Genomic DNA, 20,259 nt, shown 5'->3' with positions numbered 1-20,259 from the left:
ATCAAATATGCATTCAAAACAGGAGAGAACAATCAGTAGCTAATCAAATACTCAGAGATCATATAAACAGGCACAAGTTCTCAACTGAGAGCCTTGTTCCAAGAAGTACAATTATATTTCCGTTTACGTTTGTTAAGTTTAATGAGCACAAAACCTTAGCGCAGATCAACTAAACGTCCCCCCTAACCATACCAAAGTACTTCCAAAGGAGAAGAATTCTTTCAATCAAAGTAGGCAGACCGCCCCCAAATGAAGATGCCTCTTCTCTTATGAGTTGTCAATTGCCTTTTGTACAAAACCTTTGATGTCAAATGTGTCACTCCCTTTCTTTGTAACGACACCCTGGTCAAATAACACTGCTTGTTAGACTGAAATTTAGTTACCTTGCTTATTTGCTAATCAATGCTAAGTAAATAAGAAGGGTAGTGCATACACACTGGCAAAGTTGCGTATTTTTTGGAAACCAACTCACAATGAGGAATAAGCAAATAACAACTTTTGAAACCAAAACCAGCAAATAAGCGAATGGAAAACGAAAAAGCTGCCAATTACATTACGATAGGACCCCCTTTTCATTTTGCCTTTGTGAGTATATTGTGTTTGCTTGAGAGAGAGAGAGAGAGGCCCGACCTTTTCCGTGACGATACCACTGATCATATAAGCGGGGGTAACATCGAACGCTGGGTTCCAGACAGAGATTCCAGAAGCGGCAACTTGTTCTCCAAGCCCTCCACGTGAATGCAGCAATTCCTTAGCAGACCTTTCTTCTATGACAATTTCTTGCCCAGAAGAAAGGGCTAAATCGATGGAAGTCAGTGGAGCAGCAACATAGAATGGAATACGGTGATGAATTGCCAGCACAGCAAGGCTGTATGTTCCTATCTTATTAGCAGTATCGCCTGCATGCAGATACAATGCATCACTCAATCTATACTAGTACATCTGTACTTTCTTTTAGGTTTCAGTCACAATGTTGAATTTCTGATTTTTCTCAACCAGAAAAGGTCCAGCTTTATAAAAACAAGAAAAAAGTTCACATATATTCCAGACAGACTTGTAACTTAAAAAAGCAGATGGATCAATTAATGTACTGAAGTACCATTTGCAGCCACACGATCTGCTCCAACAATGATAGCATTTATGCGTCCAGCTTTCATTAGTGCAGCTGCAGCTGAATCAGTGATAAGTGTTGCCGGGATATTATCATGCACCAACTCAAAAGCTGTCAATCTCGATCCCTGCAGCAAGTAGATTATATCAAAACATAGAAGGGTATTTGTTAGGAAGAATATAACCAAATCGTATCATGGCATGTATACGAGACACAATATTCTAAACAACGGAGAGAGGGTGGCAACTGGCAACCTTTGGCGTCCTATTTTGAAAGCAATACCCAATAGAATTTTCAATGGCACAAGTCAGCGTTCTAATTAGTGAATCCCAAACTCTGTGTTTGGCTGTAATAGTTCATAAGTATGTTTCCTTTTATCTAGTAAAATGTTGACGTCCTTCTTGACATTTGACTCTAGATTTTTGAAATTTCACTTACCTAAAAAAATCACATACATGTGGAATTTCACTGTACAGTCAGTTTTTATGACAAATAAATGTTAAAAAGACAAGGTAATCAAGGCTTGACACCTATTATGAGATTAAACCAAATAAACTTTTATCAGTATTGCGGCTGTTGCCTAGTCAAACTTTGCTTTGAAGCAACCACATCTTGTATTGTTTTATGCTGCACTTCAATATATAAAAATGGTGTTAATGTCAGCAGGGATTTCTGATTGTAGAGGATATGGGACTGGGAGCTAAAATTAGATTATCAAACCAACCATCCTAACTTATTCTTTGTTTAACTTGTACAAATATGTTCAGTCCAGATTCATACGCCTAGCCAAAGGTAGAGCCATCATACAAAACAGAGTACCTATGTCTAGAAGCCCGTATAGGAGTACCTATGTCGTATCTGAAATCATAAAACAGAGTGCCAATCTGAGCTGGTAAACTCAAGACCCTATCAAACATTCAAGGCAAACACTTCCTACTTCTGTTATTACGAGTTACAGCCACTACAACACATCTTCTGATAATATGGGCGTGAATTGTGACTTCAGGACTATAAACGAGGCTGGCAGCACAAGTTTTGTAAGATGCTAAGAACAGAAACAAGTACAAGGGACACACTCACTTGATTGAATGGACGTGTTTCTGTGCAATATGCCCTCTCTAAAACTCCTTCAGCATGAAGTTCACGAATTACTCCAAGAGCAGTCCCATATCCAGCTGTAGCAAGACTACCAAATTGAAGTATAATGATAACAAGTTAGAAACATAGGGCCACAAACAATACGTGAGCCGTGCTCTTAGAGAAAGGGAGTACCTGCCGGTGTTGCAATGTGTCAGAATAGACAGCCTCTTGGAGTCTTCCAGCTGGTGCTGAAGAAAAATAGCTCCATAAGACCCGATTGCTTTATTGGAAGTAACATCATCCTTAAGCATTTGCTCAGCGGCTTCAATGTAGGCCTAACAGTAACAGAACTATGAGGGCACAGGAAGAGTATTACAGTGGGCCAAATTTCAGGTTCCATTGAAGCCAAATTTCCAAATAACCCAAAATGGAACTAAAGAAGAGTAGATAGAAGTCATATATGCAGTAAAAACATAAAGTAATTTTGAAATTGGGCAATGTTGTTTGCATTGTCCTTGGTTCGCTGCTGCACAGCTTCCTTTTCGAATTTCATCGCTTTATGGTTCTTCTCACTTCTCCTCTTATTGAATCCTGGGAAGGGAAGACTTTGAAGCAATGTAATGATCAGGGCGAAGATTTTTCTTCTAATAAGATCAGGGATAGAGAAATTGGTTGCTAATCAGGCTAATGTTGTAGGGACGCCCTCAGTGGATCTTCCTTTGCAGTTTTCAGAAAGATCATCGGAGAGGGTTCCAAGGATCCTACCAATTTGAGGGTACCATCAATTACCAGAGAGAGTGAGCAGCTGTAACAACTTTATATAGTAGAATTGCAAGGGAATTAACAGTCGTTATTACTATAACTATGGATTACAATTGAAACACAAAAATCCGGACTGGGTAAATATCTGGTGTATATGTTTAGATGTATGTCCGAACAATACATAATTGACATGAAAATAACTTGACAAACACCCAAAAAGTTTGGCCTTTTCACTTCTTTCTCCTGGGCTAATACAATTACAATGGAACAATAAAAACAAGGCAAACAAATGATAATAAAATGAAAGAGAACAAGAAAAAAAGATTACAAAGAAAAGAGAGAGAGAGAGAGAGAGATGAACTTATGAAGAAACTAAAAGAAAGAGACGACGCATCCACACACATGATCCTCATTCTTATAGTTATAGACTTATAGGTGAAAAAAAGAAGAAAATATTCTGTGCCTGCAAACATGTATATCAATTGAGCGGAAAACCAGCAATGGACAAAATTGAGCAACATAGCTGTTATCTTGATGTCCCTAATTAGAAATTAAAAAGAACTATCACCCCTACAGAAAAGGGAAAGGGAAAAATATTGTGCGCGTGCTAAGTTGTAAACTGCAATGCATACCGTGCCTGTGCCCGATCAAAGAAATATTACTATGCATCCTACTGCAACCTATAAAATAATTTAAATGTCATCGTTCCTGAAAAAGAAAATGGGGAGTTAAGTGTCTAATATGTGACTATTTTAAGTATTTTCCTCTTATGCCACTATATTACAAGTAACCACAAAAGGAATTATCAAGTCAAAAGAGCAAATTGCTGACAAAAAGATCTCAGCAAGACAGCAAGAGAACATTAGTACCTGGAAAACTACACTTGCTTCTGAAGAAGTGGAAGCTGCCTTAGATATGACTTCTTTAAGTTTTATAGCAGCATCAGAAAGATTAACAGCAGTCGGCCGGCTGACAAAGTGTGAAAGACATTAGCTAATAATAAACACGAAAAAACACTTATCCCTTAAATACAATGCCAAAAAAAAAAAAAAAAACACCATCTTAGACTCTTAGCAAGCAGAGCATACAGTTTATGGCCGCACTAGTGTGGAATTAGAAATTACCTTGATACAAGATATTCTAATGCATTGGCGAGATAAGATGCTGCATCTTCAGAGGTCCCATTGAAAGTTTCCATGTTAGACACTTCAACAGCCAGAGAGAGTGCACCAGCTACAGCAATTGCAGGGGCCCCACGGACCACCATATCCCTTATTGCGCCCCTGAAACAACGGTGAAAGACAACTAGACGCACGAAATGCTTACAAAAGACATGACACATAACCTGATGTGCAAATACTTCAAATGTCAATCAAGGGAAAGTGGTGAGCAACCAGTGTCACTGCCGCAATGTGAACTTGATCTTAAACTATAATGTCAAGCAAGGTGCTAATGGCATGCATGTATCTTTGCTAGTTGAAAATGTTGCCTTGAGAAAAAATCTCAGAACAATCATCTTGGGCTTTTCCTTCTTCAGGAGTCAATTCTACGAGGTATATATGAATTACAGTAATCTAGGAACAGACAAATGACAAACTAACTCCCGCAACAAAGTCACAACTCATTTACTCAAACAAATGTCATGGGAATTCAGGGGAGAGTAAAACGTACAAGCGTGAAATTTTGTCAGAAACCTCAACCACATTCACACAATTACACAATATAAAAGTGGCAGAGGAAATCTTCAGTCATTCCTTAGGTTCGAAATTGGCAGTGAACAAAATAGTGTTATTGGAGATGTAACAATTATGTACCTTCAATATAAGTTTGGAAAAAAGGTGCCACCCTAACTGTAATCCTATTTTCTCCTTTAAAACAATGAATAAAGATCAAATGGGCGCAAGAGTAACGGGAACTAACAAAGATAAATTTGATAAATCCAAAAATGATGAGAAGAATTAAGATGTCTTTTGGAGTTTATACATGAAAACACTTCATCAGCTGATGCAAACAACAAACAAAGCTGCAATCAACTCTCTGTAAAGCAATACCTTCGTTACATAGTTCAATAGTTGATAAAATGAATCCGGTATGAAAAAGTTTCGTATATCAAATATATCATGAGAGAAGAGTAAGAAATACTAAATTGATATGATAGAGAGCTGAATATATTACCATCCATCCACTGAATTTCGGATATCCATGTAAGTAGTTTCAAGAGGAAGCTTTCTCTGTTTACAAGAAAAAATAAACAACTTTTTAAGGATACGAAGGAGCGGTGATAAGCTCAAACAAAAAGGAGAAGCCATCAACAGCTCTGAAATTGCCTTGCCAGGTATTATCTAGGATGCAGATTTTCACAGTAGATGCCAGAATTCCATATTTTTGCCTTTTTCCAATGAAATAAATGATTTGATTTTCCTCAAAAAGCAACACAAGGACGACCGGGATTCCAATCATGAAGTACAAAAATGTTCCCATCAAAATTGCATTATGTAGGTATCCGAAAGTCCTTCGCCATGGTACCAGTCACTGGCAGAGATTCTGTCTCCTAGTAACCAAAGCAGTCCTGGAACCTCGTGTCCAAGTGAGGTAACTCATCCCCACAAATAGCGAGCTCACCTCCAAGGTGTCATTCTCCAATAGACCTTGCCTAACTCTTAAATCTCAGAGCTCCATGGGCTCACAACAAACTATCAAAGGCAACCTGAACAACATCCTAGGCAAGGAGCAGGGTCTAGATACCTCACTCGGGACCAAAAGAGGAATGTGATTCGAACGCCAGAAGAAAGGGTTTGCCAAGGAAGTTGAGACAGCCCTTAGCGACCTCTTCCTTGATCAGTCAGCGAGAGTAAGAGGGGCACCAACCAATACATCTGACATCTCAGAATACCTATCATAAATATTGTCTAGCAGCTTTATGATAAAATTTCCCACAAGTCAGCTCTGGCCCTAGGCCTTGCAGAGGAGGTTCTACCACCCAAACTGTCAAGACAACGAGGAGAGGCCACCTATCCTCAGATGAGCTAGACCACTCCTCAAAGCCACCAATACAAAGGGAGATCCAAGGATACAAACAAGCCTCAACTACACTATTTTACTCTCTGATTGACAACTCTCCACTGCTTTCCCTACCTCTCTTTCTAAGGCTGCTCGGAGCTCTAATCTCCTCCAACTCTAGGAGTCTCTAGCCATTGTAGTGCCCTCTGCATTCCCAGAAGGCCACATCAAGTACGCTTCCAATGCATACTAATACGCAATTCTTATTGTTTATTGCTTATCGATTGGATTGATAAGTCAGTAGGTAAAGGTCTATGATTATTACTGGAGTAATTTTTTTTTATTAAAGTAATAGTCAAGAGTGACCAAGCCAGTTGATTGGCAATTTCTTCGAATCAAATTGGTGACTTTGCTCAAACCTGCCTCACTATACGTGTTCTTTTTTACTCTCTTTGTGTGTGTGTGTGTGTGTGTGTGTGTGTGTGTGTGTGTGTGTGGTGAGGCAGACTTAATTGGCTCGTGTTTCATAGTACTTATTAGATGATTTTATACATACACTTGTAGACAAATACACCGAGCGAGAAAAGACCTGATCGAGTAACTGAAGTGAACCGCGTTTGTAACGGATAGACTGAAGAGATGAACCATTTTCGAGTCCTTCTGCAGAATTCGTATTAGGTGCCATTTGATTGCAACCCTACAAGAATAATCAACTCATGGATCTCGCATACATGCACGCAATTAATCAACTTAAACATCAAAGTATAACAGACTAACAGAGTATTATATACTAGCAATACCTCTGTGTGTGTGTGTGTGTGTGTGTGTGTGAGAGAGAGAGAGAGAGATAGGAATGACCGAAAGCTACAGCGAATCTTGGGTCGTCGTCGTTGGTTGGTCGACGGGCCTTCCCGATCAATTTGAAGACGGTCGGTCTCACGTGTGCATTCAGATTCTCGAATGGAATGACATTTCGAGCATATCATGACTACATACATCCCGTCTTCCTGGGAAAGTTATTGCTTGATGATGATGTCATTATTATGCTTGAGTTGATGCTTTTTTTTTTCCTCACCTCTTTCTCATTTCCCTTTTATCGCATAATTGTAGAGTTAACAGTGTCCTGGCTCAATAATTTTTTACTTTTTCCAAAAAATAAATATTTATTAATTTTGCGTTAATCTCTTTCAGGATCATAGACGTCTCTCTACAAAGAATCTATAAATATAAACAGTAAACTTTAAAATTTTGAATAAAGACAAAATAATCAAAAATATTTGTCTGTTTTAGATTATTTATGTCTTTAGTGATTTTTATAATATTTGAATTGAAACTTTTTAATTTTAAAATTTCTCTTGTCGGTATCTATAATTCAAAAAAATAAAATAAATGAAGACAAGAATAATAATAAAAGATTGTTAAGCCCAATCACCCTTATTATATTGTTCCGATTTCTTTCGAGTAATTGTTTCAGACAGTTTAATAATTTACTCATAATCATACTGTAGGAAAAAAATTACTCATAACATTTTGTAGGTCAGTAGAAAAATCAGGGCCAAAATTCCGACGTACCCAAAAAAAAAAAAATCAGGGCCGGTACGAATTCATAAATAAATTTAGTTGGAACTTTGAACAGTTGGTAAAGAAGTAGAGGTATATTCCCCCTGCCATGAGAATAACACCTCTTAACTTTATTGAAAATCACAATGCATACCCTCGTACTCTTTGAAATCACAGTTACAACATTTGTCAAATAACTCAATTTAACTCCGTTAAATATCCTATTGAAGTTACTAATAAATACCCTCAATGTTATTCCCATTTGCTATTCTCTCATCCCATTGATGGGTTGGAGACATATGAACAAAAAGTTGATGGGTTATTGATTTCCACATTATTTTCACATTATCAATAATGTACTTCATATTCTAATTAGAAAAGCTGGGGTGTTTGCCGGACTCGATGACACTGTAGTGCATTGGGGGTGCTATAGGATTGTAGTGCAACCCTAACCATCCAAAAGGGTTTCTAAGGGTCAGATGAAAAATAGTATCTTACATGTAAAATACTTGTCTTACACGTAGGATTTTACCTCGGCCATTGATTGTAAAGATGAAGAGCCGGGATGTGCATTACACTCTTGTAATGCACCAAACAGGCTAATTTGGGAATTTCAAACTTGAAATGTGTTGATTCACCATTATTGTTTGGTGAACTAACAGCTTCTTAAAATATGGATTGAAGCGTTGCTCCTATTACAATAATAATAAGGAAGAGCACTGCAATTTCACCACAAGGGATATTTATTGTGATTTCAACAAAACAGAAGGGGTGTGAGTGAAATTTACCCAAAAACATTCCTTTCTCTTGCACCTAAATAAAATACTATTTTATTGAGGTAAAAGGAACACTAAACAATTGAAAAGGTTTTAATAAGGCTGAAACTACTACTTAATTTGACTAAAATACTTAGGCGTGGCATGATGACAAAAGTGAGTAGTGACAAAAGTGAGTAGTGAGTGGAGGAGTATTATTATAATATTAGAAATTACTAATCGGTGTAAGAACCCGTTTCAGAACATCTTCTTAAAAAATAAGTACTTATTCCACATTTTCAAAATTAAAAAATAATGCAAATGAAAATTAATTTTTTAATTTTTTTTGCACCGTATTAAAGATCTCAATGAGATCTTTTAAACAAGATCCATATTGCATATTTTTAGATTTCAATAAACTTATCATTTTTGAGCTTGAAATTGCCTTCTTAAAAAATAAGTTCTTATTTCGCGTTGCGGAACGGGGCCTAAGTGAGTAGTAAGTGGAGCGCAGTTGGCCATGTGCGGTAATTATTCTGCTCATCAACATCATCTTTAAGAACTAATGGCATTCTCCATATTTAGGAATAATGTATAATATAATGCGCGTGTTATTCCCGGGTTGGATTAAATAAATGCATTTTAAAATTACGAGAATATGAACCTGCAATTAAGAATATATGTCTGATGCTTATTTAAATAGAATCAGGACGACAATGGATAATATAATTTAGCAGGGGCAGCAATAAACTGGAGTATTTGGATTTGGACCTACATGCAATTGTTGGGAGAAAAATCAGTCAACTTGTATGGGACTAAAATTCCAATTATTAGTCATCCCCACAAAAATTAATTGCTCACTCTCTATCAAACCTTTCAGCTACTTCATCAACTGTACAATCTATTATTTGGGGTCCATATGGGTGTATGAGAGAGATATTTGTTTAGCTAATTAGGACAACGATTGAGGTTGATATATTAGGTAAAATTTGAATCACCATAAACTTGTAACTCTTTATAAATTCCTTTTGCAATTATGTGAAAATTGTACCCGCACAAAGAGGATTTATGAAATTCCTTTTAAACAAATTGAGATCCCATAGACACTGATCGTGTTTTCTTTTTAAAATCTATTTTTTAGAATGGAAGCCCCAATCCCCTAATCGGCAATTCCTCATAAAGATTTAGTTATGTGTCGACTAAAATTTAAAATTTTGAATTTTAGTTTAGTTATGTGTTGACTAAAATTTAAAATTTTGAATTTTAGTTGTTAGTCTCAGCCAATGACTGTTTTTTTCTTTTTCTTTTTGGAGGATAGATCAATACTGATCCAATATGTCACTAAAAGACCATTTGCTTTAATGTGTATAAGAGATAGTTGAGTCCGTGAATGTAGAAGTTATTATTATCTCCTTTTTTTGAGGAATGTGAAAGTTATCTCGAGACGGTATTTTCACTATTTTGTTTTCCAGAGTTGTGTGTGAATACAACATTCTACGTTGTTATTTTTGGTCATCGCTAGCAAAACGGGAAATAAGTACTTATTTGAATTAAAATGTACGTAATATATTACGAGAGAATAATCTATCTCATAAAAGGAAAAATAATTGCTTTAGTGGAACCGGGCATTAGGCCCGTTCCGCAACAGGAAAAAAGTTCTTATTTTTTAAGAGGACAATTTCAAGCTTAAAAATTATGGACTTATTGAAATATAAAAATATGCAATATGGATTTTATTTGAAAGATCTCATCGAGATTTTTTATACGATGCAAAAAAAATTGAAAATTTATTTTCATTTACATTTTTTTAAGTTTAAAAATGTGAAATAAGCTACTTATTGTTTAAGAAGATTTATGGAACGGAACCTTATGTTATGCTCCGTTCCGGAAAGGAAAATAAGTACTTATTTTTAAGAAGGCAATTTCAAGCTCAAAAGTCATATGCTTACGCAAATTATTTTCCTATCAATATGGATATTGTTTGATAGATCTCATTGAAATCTTTAATACAGTGCAAAAAAAATTGAAAAATTATTTTTCATATAAATTATTTTTGAGTTTGAAAATGTAAAATAAATACTTATTTTTTAAGAAGGTATTCTGGAACGGAGCCTAAGCCTATAACAATTTCTCATTTAAAGCTGGATTACTTCAATAAAAGTCAGTCAACATTGACTTCATTTTCCCCCCAGATATTCCTTCTTCTTTTTTTTATTGGTCTTGTTATTGTCAGCTCACTGGGCTGACGATAAGCACACTAAAAGACAAAGAAAACACGTATTTTTGTATATTTTTTACACTCTTTTATACACATTCACACACTTATTATTGTCAGCCTATTAGGCTGATTTTAAAATTTTCCGGTTTTTTTATTAGTAACTGTTTCCCCAAATATTCCATTCCGTGTTTTTCTCTACTGTCTCCCTCATCTCTTCCGTACCGTCTCCAAGACATAGATACGTCCGCATATATATACCCTTCCATTACTATAATAATATAATAATAATAATACCTGGCTTCCCTCCGACTCCGCCTGCTCTCTCTCCCTCTCTCTCTCTCTCTCTCAGTTCCACTGCTGAATAATGCGAAATTGATAACACAACCATTGATTGTTTGCTGATAATTAACTGCTCCGAGATCTGAAGCGTTTTGGAGGCTCAATTTCAGGTACGTCGGCGGAGTTTAATTTTACCGACGGTATTAGATGCGTATCTTCCCATTTGAGGCATATCTGTACGTATGTGCATGTGATTATATTTTTTATTTGACTGGTTTGCTTCGTAGATGCATTTCGTTGGTCGCTTGTCGGTGTTGCGATGTTCAATTAGGCGTTGAGATGATCAATAAAATGTAGCCCGTAGATTTGGCTCACCTGATCCGTAATTTGCTTGATCCCAAGTTCAATTCTTCACTCTGCAAATATATTTAAGCAAATATGTATATGTAGATATACATGTTCAGATATATTACTCTTTCATATTCCAAAATGTAGTTTTGTTTTTTTGTTTTTTTTAATTTTTTTTCCATCGTGAAATTGTATTAACATTGCTAATTTGAGTTCAGGATGCGGCAGTGGCTTCAGGCGCCTCCAAAATTTATTTGGCAATTTTTTGGGGAAAAAAATAATGTAAAAACTCACAATTAGATTGAACCACCTGACACCATCTCGACAAGATAGTAATGAAATGGATATGTAGGTTCTGTTTGGATAGTAGGAAATTTTAATGGCAGCATCTGACCTTATTTTTTAACGAGATTAGCTCGAATTTCAACATAATAGTCTAGGAAGGGATTGGATATCGAGTTTGGAAGCTATCATGATTGCTTTGAAACAACTATTTACTTGGAGCGATCAGTTGTACAATGTGCCTCAATAGAATACATTTTTTTTACTTCTAATCCATTGTACCCATTAGTTTCACAAGCCAACTATAATTAAACCCTCTTAGATGTCTATTGATATTAGTCGTACGAAAATTTCATGCTTTTTAAGTGCATGGCATGTGAGTTGGAGCTGATCTCCTTCCAACTACTGCTATGTGCTAGTCTAAAACATTGACTTATACTGATGGATGCTCTCTTTATCATGGATCTCTAATATTGGAAGCATCATAATTGTCGTGAACATACATATGTTCAGGCGCAAACATTCATAACCTACTTTTATACAGGGGCTATATCTGGCACTAGTTCAGTATATGCAAGTCAGGCTGTCAGGGCCAGACGAGGTTTTTTGTGCTGTTACATCTTCCATTATAGTGATCCTGAAAATGCTTTCCCCTAACATGTTTTACAGATATATTTTGAGAGGAAGTCCGATTTCTATTATTAATGACACCTGGATGAGATCGGGTGTGTGCTTTATGTGCTTAAAGGATGAAAGGAGGTTTCTATGGACTGATGGGTAAACAGATCTCTCTCATCCTCATAGCTCTTGTCTGTTCAACCATTCTTATTTGGGCATGGGAGAAAACTCCTCTCCTCTCCCCCTTACTTCCACCTGAGGATCGCTTGTTGCAGCTGTCTCCAGGTTTGCGTGTAGTGATTTTTTTTCTTTTCTATTTTACTGACATTGTTCCCAAGTATAGCCAAGTAATGAACTTTTAGTCTCTGCTAGTTTATTTCAATGTATTGCTTTTTAATTGTGTCGACAGAGACTCTGTTGCGTGTTCCAACAGCTTTGAAACCACACATATCTTCAGTTACGGAAAAAGAGGTGGTAAATGAGCATCATGAAGAAATCTCTCCTGGAATTGAGAAGAGCAAAACAGATGTAATAGCAACGCCTTTTGAGGAGAAAGGAGATGTGTCTGAGAGAGAAATGGCCAAGAAGCAAGAAGAGAGAAAACATTCACCCGAAGTGGTTTCCGAGAACAACGTTCATGTTGAGGAGAGAGGTAGTGTTTTCGTTCTACAGCTTCTGCTTTTATTCAATGCAATGAAAAACTTCTGGAGTAGATGTTCCTATTGTGCATGTCTCGTTACACGAGTAGTCACCTGCAGGATCTCATTTAAGCTGCAGGATCTCATTTAAGCAGCTGGTGAGATAGAGCTAGCTTTTCATTGTTGACTGGATCTTTAATTACCAACTATACAAGTGACAAGATCAGCATCCGTACATTGCATTGAAGCAAAAATTAAATCCAGTCAGTTAACCATATTGAACAAATTGTAATAGTCAGTGTACCTTTTGTTTGTGTCTAATTCTGAGTGACTAGAATGGCCCTAACCATGAACTCATGGCTGTGACAGAGGAAGAAGTTAATGACAATTTTGCTTTAGAAGGTGAACGCCAAGCAAAAGGAAGTGCCAATGTAGAAGCACCTGTGGCTTCCGCAAATGCCAGCTCTTTTATTGGGGACAAAGTAACTCGTGTGGAAAAGCAAGGTATCTTTGGCCCATGAGCTGTACTATTATGTTATATGTTTGGTCTTTCCTATGCTCTTAAACACTTCAAGAACTAAGGAGAAATCTACCAAAGACCAGAATCTCACGAGCAATGATGGATATAAGCACAAGGCATTACCTTTGATCATTTTTTTGAATTATTTGGCTTCTTTATCCTGTATTTGATGTACTTCTCTGGTTCATTGTAGTCTTGTTGTGCAAATTAGACATCTCTTGCTCTTATGCTTCTTATTTGTCAAATTTATGACCGGTCATAAGTTTAGGTTTTGTATCTCAGTATCTTTGGTCGTAGTCGTTAGTTTATTAGTGTTGCTTGTGAACTGATTTTACAGGCCATTGTATTCTTTTGATGGTCAATTGTAGTAAGATCTTCAAGTAGTCTGTCCGAACACTATCATTTAGGATCTAGAATCTTATTTCATGTGGTGGTGCAGAAAGTCCCACAAGTACCATAAAATAAGCTGATTATAAACAAGTTATCAAAGAAAGAAAAAATAGTTTAAAACTAGAAGAACAGGGTTTAGTTGCATCAAGGGACTCGGCAAAAAAGAAACTCTACAGCGAGGTAAGAAAATGAGAATTTGACTACACACGTGTCAAAGGAAAGTAGAATGCTCCTCTTGGTCAGAAGTTTTGTTACATTTTTGGCAATCAGGACAATCTAGCCAGACTATTTTCTTCTAAGCATGGTGTAGTTGGCAGTATATTGCACATCACTTCAAGAAAATTGTCATCGATGGAAAAACATTATGTTATTCAGATTTTAGAGTCTCCAACTGCACTGGTGATGTACCTTTGGTTGGTCATCAAAGCTAAGCCTTGAAAGGCGAATGGGATATTGGCTTTTGGATGATCGGATTGGTGTGGTATTTGTGTGCTTTATGGCAGGCATGGGGTGGCCCATCAGTTTGGTGTGCCACGTACATAGTGGTACTCCTGTCTGACTGGGGTGATTGATCAATTCCAAATTGCACTATTAATATGACTTTGTTTCTTATGGTTCTCTGAATATTTTGTTGAGTGGTACTGGTTAGTAATCAGAATGTTGTTTGCTTCCAATTTCAGCATGTAACTATGCCAAAGGGAAATGGGTTGTAGATGATAGTCGGCCTTTGTATTCTGGGTTTGGTTGCAAGCAGTGGCTTTCAGCGATGTGGGCTTGCCGCTTGACACAGCGTACAGATTTTGCATATGAGAAATTGCGATGGCAGCCAAACAATTGTGCAATGGAAGAGTTTACAGCGTCAAATTTTTTGGAAAGGTACCTTTTTTTTGTCTTGATAAGTTGACATATAGTTGGACAATATTTGTTAGGTGGTTTGATTAGACTTCATAGTTTTGGACCAGTGCAGTAAACACAACCAAACATATGCTTAAGAACCAGACAGCCTTCTTCCTATTTATCCATTCTGGTCTTGTAAGTAGGATTGAATCCTTCCTTTGTTTACAAATGACATAATATATCTATAGATTGAACGACTTAAACTTGTCTTGGCTTTTGGGTGAGGCTTTGTTCAGGTTGCTCGACCAAAAGCGAGGTATACATCATACATTCATAAAAGCTGGCAATACGGGCAATTAGTTATCTTGGCCTGGGGTTGCCCTATGTTTTAACTTCTGAGAAGTGAGATTTTTTCCATTCGAGTCTACACAAGTTCTACTGGCCTTCTTTGGGATTAGAATGCCTTTTGAGATTTTTTCCCATCCTTGTTGTGCAGCTGGTTGATGTGGAGATTATTCCATTCCTCTTTTTTTTTTTTTGTGTGTGTGTTGATATGTACGATTTCATTGAAAGCTCAAACCAAAAGAATGGAATCCAGGGGGAAAACCCTGAGGAAAACAACAGCAGCCCAGCACCTCCACTACCTAACTATACAATAAGCAACAAAAGCCTAGAATAACTAATTTCCTCTTCGTCATGGATTTAGTCTCTTATTGTGTTGACTCTGGATATGATGAAATTACTTGATTGTGAGTCTGACAATTTATTTCAGGATGCAACACAAAACCATTGCCTTTGTTGGGGATTCATTGGGCCGACAGCAGTTTCAGTCTCTAATGTGCATGGCCACGGGTGGTAAAGAGATGTCTGATGTTCTTGATGTGGGGAAGGAGTATGGTCTTGTCAAGGCGAAGGGCTCTATACGCCCTGATGGGTGGGCTTATCGTTTCCCAAGGACCAATACTACCATCCTTTACTACTGGTCGGCAAGTCTTGCTGACTTGGAGCCACTTGACATCACCAACCGTTTAACAGATTATGCCATGCACCTTGATAGGCCGCCGGCATTTTTGCGGCGTTTTCTTCCCAAATTTAACGTCTTGGTTCTCAATACAGGACATCATTGGAACAGAGGGAAGTTTACGGCAAACCGATGGGTCATGCATGTGGGGGGTGTTCCTAACATTGACAGAAAAATTGCAGATATTGGAGGTGCAAAAAATTTCACAATTTACAGTATAGTCCACTGGGTGGACTCAGAGCTTTTAAAATATCCAGGGTTGAAAGCATTTTACCGGACTATCTCCCCAAGGCATTTCTTCAATGGGGATTGGAATACTGGGGGTACTTGTGACAATACTACCCCATCCCTTCAGGAAGTTTTACAAGATGAGTCTAGTGATCCTGTTGCTGCTGGGGCGGTGAAGGGAACAAAGGTTACCCTTACGGACATAACAGCTTTATCTCAGCTGAGAGACGAGGGTCATATATCGAGGTACAGCATTAGGGCCACTCCGGGCATGCAGGATTGTTTGCATTGGTGCTTACCTGGAGTTCCGGATACATGGAATGAAATCCTTTTTGCGCAAGTTTAGTCCAATAAAACTGGTGTTGAGTGAAGATTTCTATTTACCATACGGCTAGAATTTTCATGGCTTGGTATAAAAAAGCAGACAAATGCGATACCCATGTGGAGGATCAAGGGGGATAGAAGAGTAGGTGTCAACTGACGGAGTTGCTATTGGAGCTTGTGTACCAAATTTGATTGCGTTGACGCTGCTGTAATCAGGTATCAACCCTAGTTCTTTACACCGTCATCCTAAGGTACTCTGGTGAATGTAAGTTAGCTGTATTCTTTTACCTATTCTTCATTCTGCACCATATGTTACTGCTTAGGGCAGCAAAAGAGGGGGGAATATTTGACATACAGAGAATTTTCGAGGAAGAAATAGCTCGTGCAGATTAGTAGCTAAAGATACATCTCAGGCAGCCGAAAATTAAGCCCTGCTGGCTTGACTTGTTGAGTTGTTTCTGCTTTTCCAATATCTGTACCGTATGGTGTTACATATTGATTAATATTTTGTGGCGATGGCTATAAAAATCTCTCCAGTCAGGTTTACTTTCCATAGCTCCCTTTTCTTATTCTTATATATTACGTGATCGTATTAATCCTTGTGGAACCGAAGAGTCTCTCTTTCTCGATGAATGAAAGAAACATTGATCATTGAATATTCGTTATTGGACTTGCAAAATGTTTTCTTTCCAGGTGAACTTTGGCTGTCAATTACTCACCAACTTTCAGTGACATAGGAGAAAGAAATTTGGCTGTTTGCTGGGATTTTCTGAATCTTACCTACTTTTTTCCTCAAAAATCATCTTCTTGTTGACCACTAAAAATTTCAAATTATGACAGGCTATATTCTTCAACATTCTGTCATTATTCGTTTGGATTAGATCACTTTGTTTCGATTGTGCTTAGGCTTTTCGCAATTGAAAGTTACCCACATGTCTACACCATTCTCTGTACCACTCTATAAATTTTGAAAGATTAAGTGATGGAAGAGTATTTCTTTTATAATCGGATGTTCGAGTCAGCTTGCGCGTACTTCGACTAATTGGAAGGGTATCAACTTATGTTGGGCACCTACTTTTTCGCTGAACAAAAGGGAATTCCTCGGCAAAATGGGAATTCGGGACGACGTTCTTCTCTAGGCGTGTCACTAGAGGAGTCCTTCGTTTACGGATACGTTATCGGACCATATTAAAGGCACGCTAAGCATTTACAGTACATAACTAAAGCCACTCTTGACTCTTTACACCACTCGAATAGAAGTTATGCTCTAAAGTCACATAATGTGATGCACGAGCGTAAAAGTGTCTTTTAAAAATATTATAAACCACTAAAATTCACAAGTGAGAATTGAGAGCGCGAGTGCAGAACGATGATTAGGAGCCTAAGCGAAGGGTCTTTGGTTATGCCCGTAGATATTTTATATCCGACCCCAAAGTTGGAACTCCTAAGTTGAGATGTCTCAATGTTATACTTTGTTCATTTGGTAGTTTTGGGTATTTTAGTTTTGGTAGTGGGTGAAGAGAGAAATAAGATAATGATTAGAGGGAGGGAGGGATAATGAGTGGAGAGAGATAGAGAGAGAAATGAGAATAATAATTGAAGAAATATGGTAGTAATAATTGGAGAGAAAAATAGGATAATAATTACAAAAACAAAACAAAAACTTTTCTAAACTTAGAAACGAACAAGGCGGCAATTTTATACCCAAACAAAATGAGATTGTATTTCCTTAACAATACTATTGTTTACATCACTCAAAGGCTAAGTGGACTGGTAGGATTGATCATGTTTCAAAGTCCAATTTTGCTATTTTAAAATCTGAGGAAACAACATCGGGTGATGTTTTGGGCACATATTTTTGATAATTATAGTAGTAGGAGTATTAAATACTAGTCATACATCCTGTCCTTATTCGTTGGTTGAACTTTGAAGTAGCAACGGCTACGAACTTCGAAGTCCAAGCCGGCAGTGGGTCATGGTTATTGGTCCAACATTTATGATATGAGATCGAGACAGTTATTGGTCCAACATTTATGATATGAGATCGATTTATTCACGCAGGCTCCGTAAATAAGGTATTTACGGTGTCGCACAATCACATTCTGCCTGTTTCGGTAATCAATGGTTGAAATATGTTTTTAAACTATTATCGGTAATAAATATTTTTTAATGGTAATAGGGTTCGCCTATCTTATATACCACTTTACAAATAACTTCACAATCATCACTGGACTCCCGCCAGTTCCAATCTCATCACAAATCTCATCACATCTCAAAATCACGCCTGCAGGCAATCTCTAGAAAGAAAAACTTTCCAATTCATCAATTACCTAACATCGTCTAGATGAATTCTATTCGCATACCCCTCCATGTCTTTAGAGTTCAATCTAGCATATCAATTCAAGAATTAGAGCAATATAAAAATAATCAAAATAATAATTGAAACAAATAACAAACGAGGCAATCACGTATCTTTTTATGAGCGGGCCGTTGCCCTTAATCTCGTATGACCAAGAAGTAAATTTTTTTTTATTAGCGAAAATCCTTATTAGTAATAATAATAATAAAATTTGTTTAAAAAAAAAAAGATCTATTGTACTTAGTACGGTAACATTATCGTAAAATGTTTATCATTTATAATTACTATTATAAAACCGTTGTTCAATTAAATAAAACATTTCATTGGGCCTAACTATAGACTCTAATGACTTTAGGGCTCAACTGCAATAAGATAACCACTCAAAATTTTAGGGCGCTGCTATTCGCAGCCCTCTATTTACTCCCATAGCCCGTTAAAAATTTCCAATTATACTCGACAGTTAGTTATTGAAATTGAGATATATTTTCAGCGTCCAATTACCGAAATATAATATTTTTTTCAACAGATGTTTACCGAAAATGCATGTTCGGTAGTTGTTTACCGAAAATTGAATTTATTTTCGACATGTAGTTACCGAAATATAATCTTGTTTTCAACAGCAATTTACCGAAATGTTATTTATGATTTTCAACAATCATTTACCGAAATTTAGTGGGATACGGGAGTAAATAGAAGGCTGCGAATAGCGGCGCCCAAATTTTAATATCTGGGCCGAAACATTACAATCAAAAGAGCAGGGGGATAAGTGTAATAATTTTGCCATTTTTTACTTCCAACGGGTATGAACAGTAACCCAAAACGTGAACAGTGTTCACGCCCATGAACAATGAACAGTGCATTCTCCGAGAAACTGGGTTTTATTCATTCGATTTCAATTTCGATTCTAATCATAAAAACTAACATCATAGTACCTTAATATACTTAGAGAAGGCAGGGGAGGGATTATAATACCTTTAATCCGGACAAAACGAATTGGTAGAGTTCGGTGGGTTTTCGTTTGGCGGCAAAAAATCGGTATTCTAGCAGCAACTTTGGACTGGAATAACTTGACCAAACCTCTGCTGTTTTAGACAATTCTTGTGTCTACCGCGAAGATCTTGAAACGCTCTACAACTTTTGTGAAGAAGTCGAAGCCCGAAAACCATTCGAACTAGGAGAAAAGTGGGGGTTTTCATAAGTCCTGTTTGCTGTCTGGAAACAAAAATCCGAGAATTTCACTGATCTTTGGACAGCGATAACTCTATCAATCCTTAACCGTTTTGGGTGATTCTTGGGTCGGAATCGAAGCTCTCGGTGCCCTCTACAACATTCGTGAAGAAACTTAGGCCTAAAAACGATAGCAACTAGGAAGAAACAGGCCGTGAACAGAGGGACGTGATATGGACGAAAATTAAAAGGGTGTGATCCCTCTTTTCTTGTTTCTGTTTATGTAGTGGACTAGGAGTGTTGTATTGTGAGAGAGAAGTGGGGATTTGGGGATAAGTTTGGAGGTGGTGGAATGCGGAAGGAGAGAGAGATATAGTTTAAGGAGAATTTGAAGAGGGGTGGAAGATTGATTTTGATAGAATTTTGGTTAGATAAGATAAGAGATGAGTATAAATACTTGTATATCTAAAGTATAAATATATATCCTATATAAGGGTGAAAATAATATCAATTATACACATAATAATGTAAAATTAATAATTCAATCTAATTAGTTACTGAATTAAGAATTTAACAATATAAATTTGTATAAAAAAAAATAGAGCAAAAAAAAAAAAAAATCCGGATCGTTACATGCACCTAGCTCAAATTAGGACTCAGCTATGCCGTGATAAAAAAGGGGTTCGATTTCTTCTGTTTAGAAAACCTCTGTGCCGAAGAATTTTCTAACCGTTAATTGTACTCCCTCCGTCCCTATTTAAT

General features: G+C 37.0%; 2 protein-coding genes across 7 annotated transcripts; one reads left to right on the top strand and one right to left on the bottom strand.

Moving 5' to 3' along the window:
• Positions 1-30: 30 nt before the first annotated feature.
• LOC131325299 (methylthioribose-1-phosphate isomerase) lies at positions 31-6,962 on the bottom strand. 2 transcript variants are annotated; one of them, XM_058357492.1, is made up of 10 exons: positions 6,812-6,962; positions 6,543-6,650; positions 5,129-5,184; positions 4,078-4,236; positions 3,823-3,922; positions 2,384-2,526; positions 2,192-2,297; positions 1,100-1,238; positions 631-899; positions 31-342 (listed from the first exon to the last, which is right to left on the bottom strand). In XM_058357492.1, exons 2-10 carry the CDS (start codon positions 6,636-6,638, stop codon positions 268-270), a joined length of 1,143 nt encoding a protein of 380 aa, XP_058213475.1. In that variant the 5' UTR covers positions 6,639-6,650; positions 6,812-6,962; the 3' UTR covers positions 31-267. The 2 variants fall into 2 exon arrangements, with proteins under 2 accessions (XP_058213475.1, XP_058213474.1); XM_058357491.1 differs by having other exon boundaries at positions 6,822-6,960.
• A 3,711-nt stretch (positions 6,963-10,673) lies between these two features.
• On the top strand, positions 10,674-16,524 carry LOC131325839 (protein trichome birefringence-like 16). 5 transcript variants are annotated; one of them, XM_058358311.1, is made up of 6 exons: positions 10,674-10,935; positions 12,065-12,298; positions 12,423-12,665; positions 13,021-13,155; positions 14,242-14,437; positions 15,171-16,524. In XM_058358311.1, exons 2-6 carry the CDS (start codon positions 12,145-12,147, stop codon positions 15,991-15,993), a joined length of 1,551 nt encoding a protein of 516 aa, XP_058214294.1. In that variant the 5' UTR covers positions 10,674-10,935; positions 12,065-12,144; the 3' UTR covers positions 15,994-16,524. The 5 variants fall into 5 exon arrangements, with proteins under 5 accessions (XP_058214294.1, XP_058214297.1, XP_058214298.1 ...); XM_058358314.1 differs by having other exon boundaries at positions 10,770-10,935; positions 12,447-12,665; XM_058358312.1 differs by having other exon boundaries at positions 10,786-10,965.
• Positions 16,525-20,259: the final 3,735 nt, after the last annotated feature.

Source organism: Rhododendron vialii, chromosome 5a (genome assembly GCF_030253575.1).
Source record: "Rhododendron vialii isolate Sample 1 chromosome 5a, ASM3025357v1".
NCBI lineage: Eukaryota > Viridiplantae > Streptophyta > Magnoliopsida > Ericales > Ericaceae > Rhododendron > Rhododendron vialii.
The sequence above is the reverse complement of the archived record's forward strand: the minus strand, read 5'-3'. Positions and strand labels throughout refer to the sequence as shown.

Excerpts from the sequence above, each read along its gene's own strand:
- LOC131325299 (XM_058357492.1), bottom strand. The coding sequence starts at position 6,638 with ATGGCACCTAATACGAATTCTGCAGAAGGACTCGAAAATGGTTCATCT. Across the intron at positions 5,185-6,542 it reads CACTTCAGTTACTCGATCAG|AGAAAGCTTCCTCTTGAAAC; the intron begins GTCTTTTCTCGC and ends TCTTGTAAACAG. Across the intron at positions 2,298-2,383 it reads ACACATTGCAACACCGGCAG|TCTTGCTACAGCTGGATATG; the intron begins GTACTCCCTTTC and ends TCAATTTGGTAG.
- LOC131325839 (XM_058358311.1), top strand. The coding sequence starts at position 12,145 with ATGAAAGGAGGTTTCTATGGACTGATGGGTAAACAGATCTCTCTCATC. Across the intron at positions 12,666-13,020 it reads CGTTCATGTTGAGGAGAGAG|AGGAAGAAGTTAATGACAAT; the intron begins GTAGTGTTTTCG and ends TGGCTGTGACAG. Across the intron at positions 14,438-15,170 it reads GCGTCAAATTTTTTGGAAAG|GATGCAACACAAAACCATTG; the intron begins GTACCTTTTTTT and ends AATTTATTTCAG.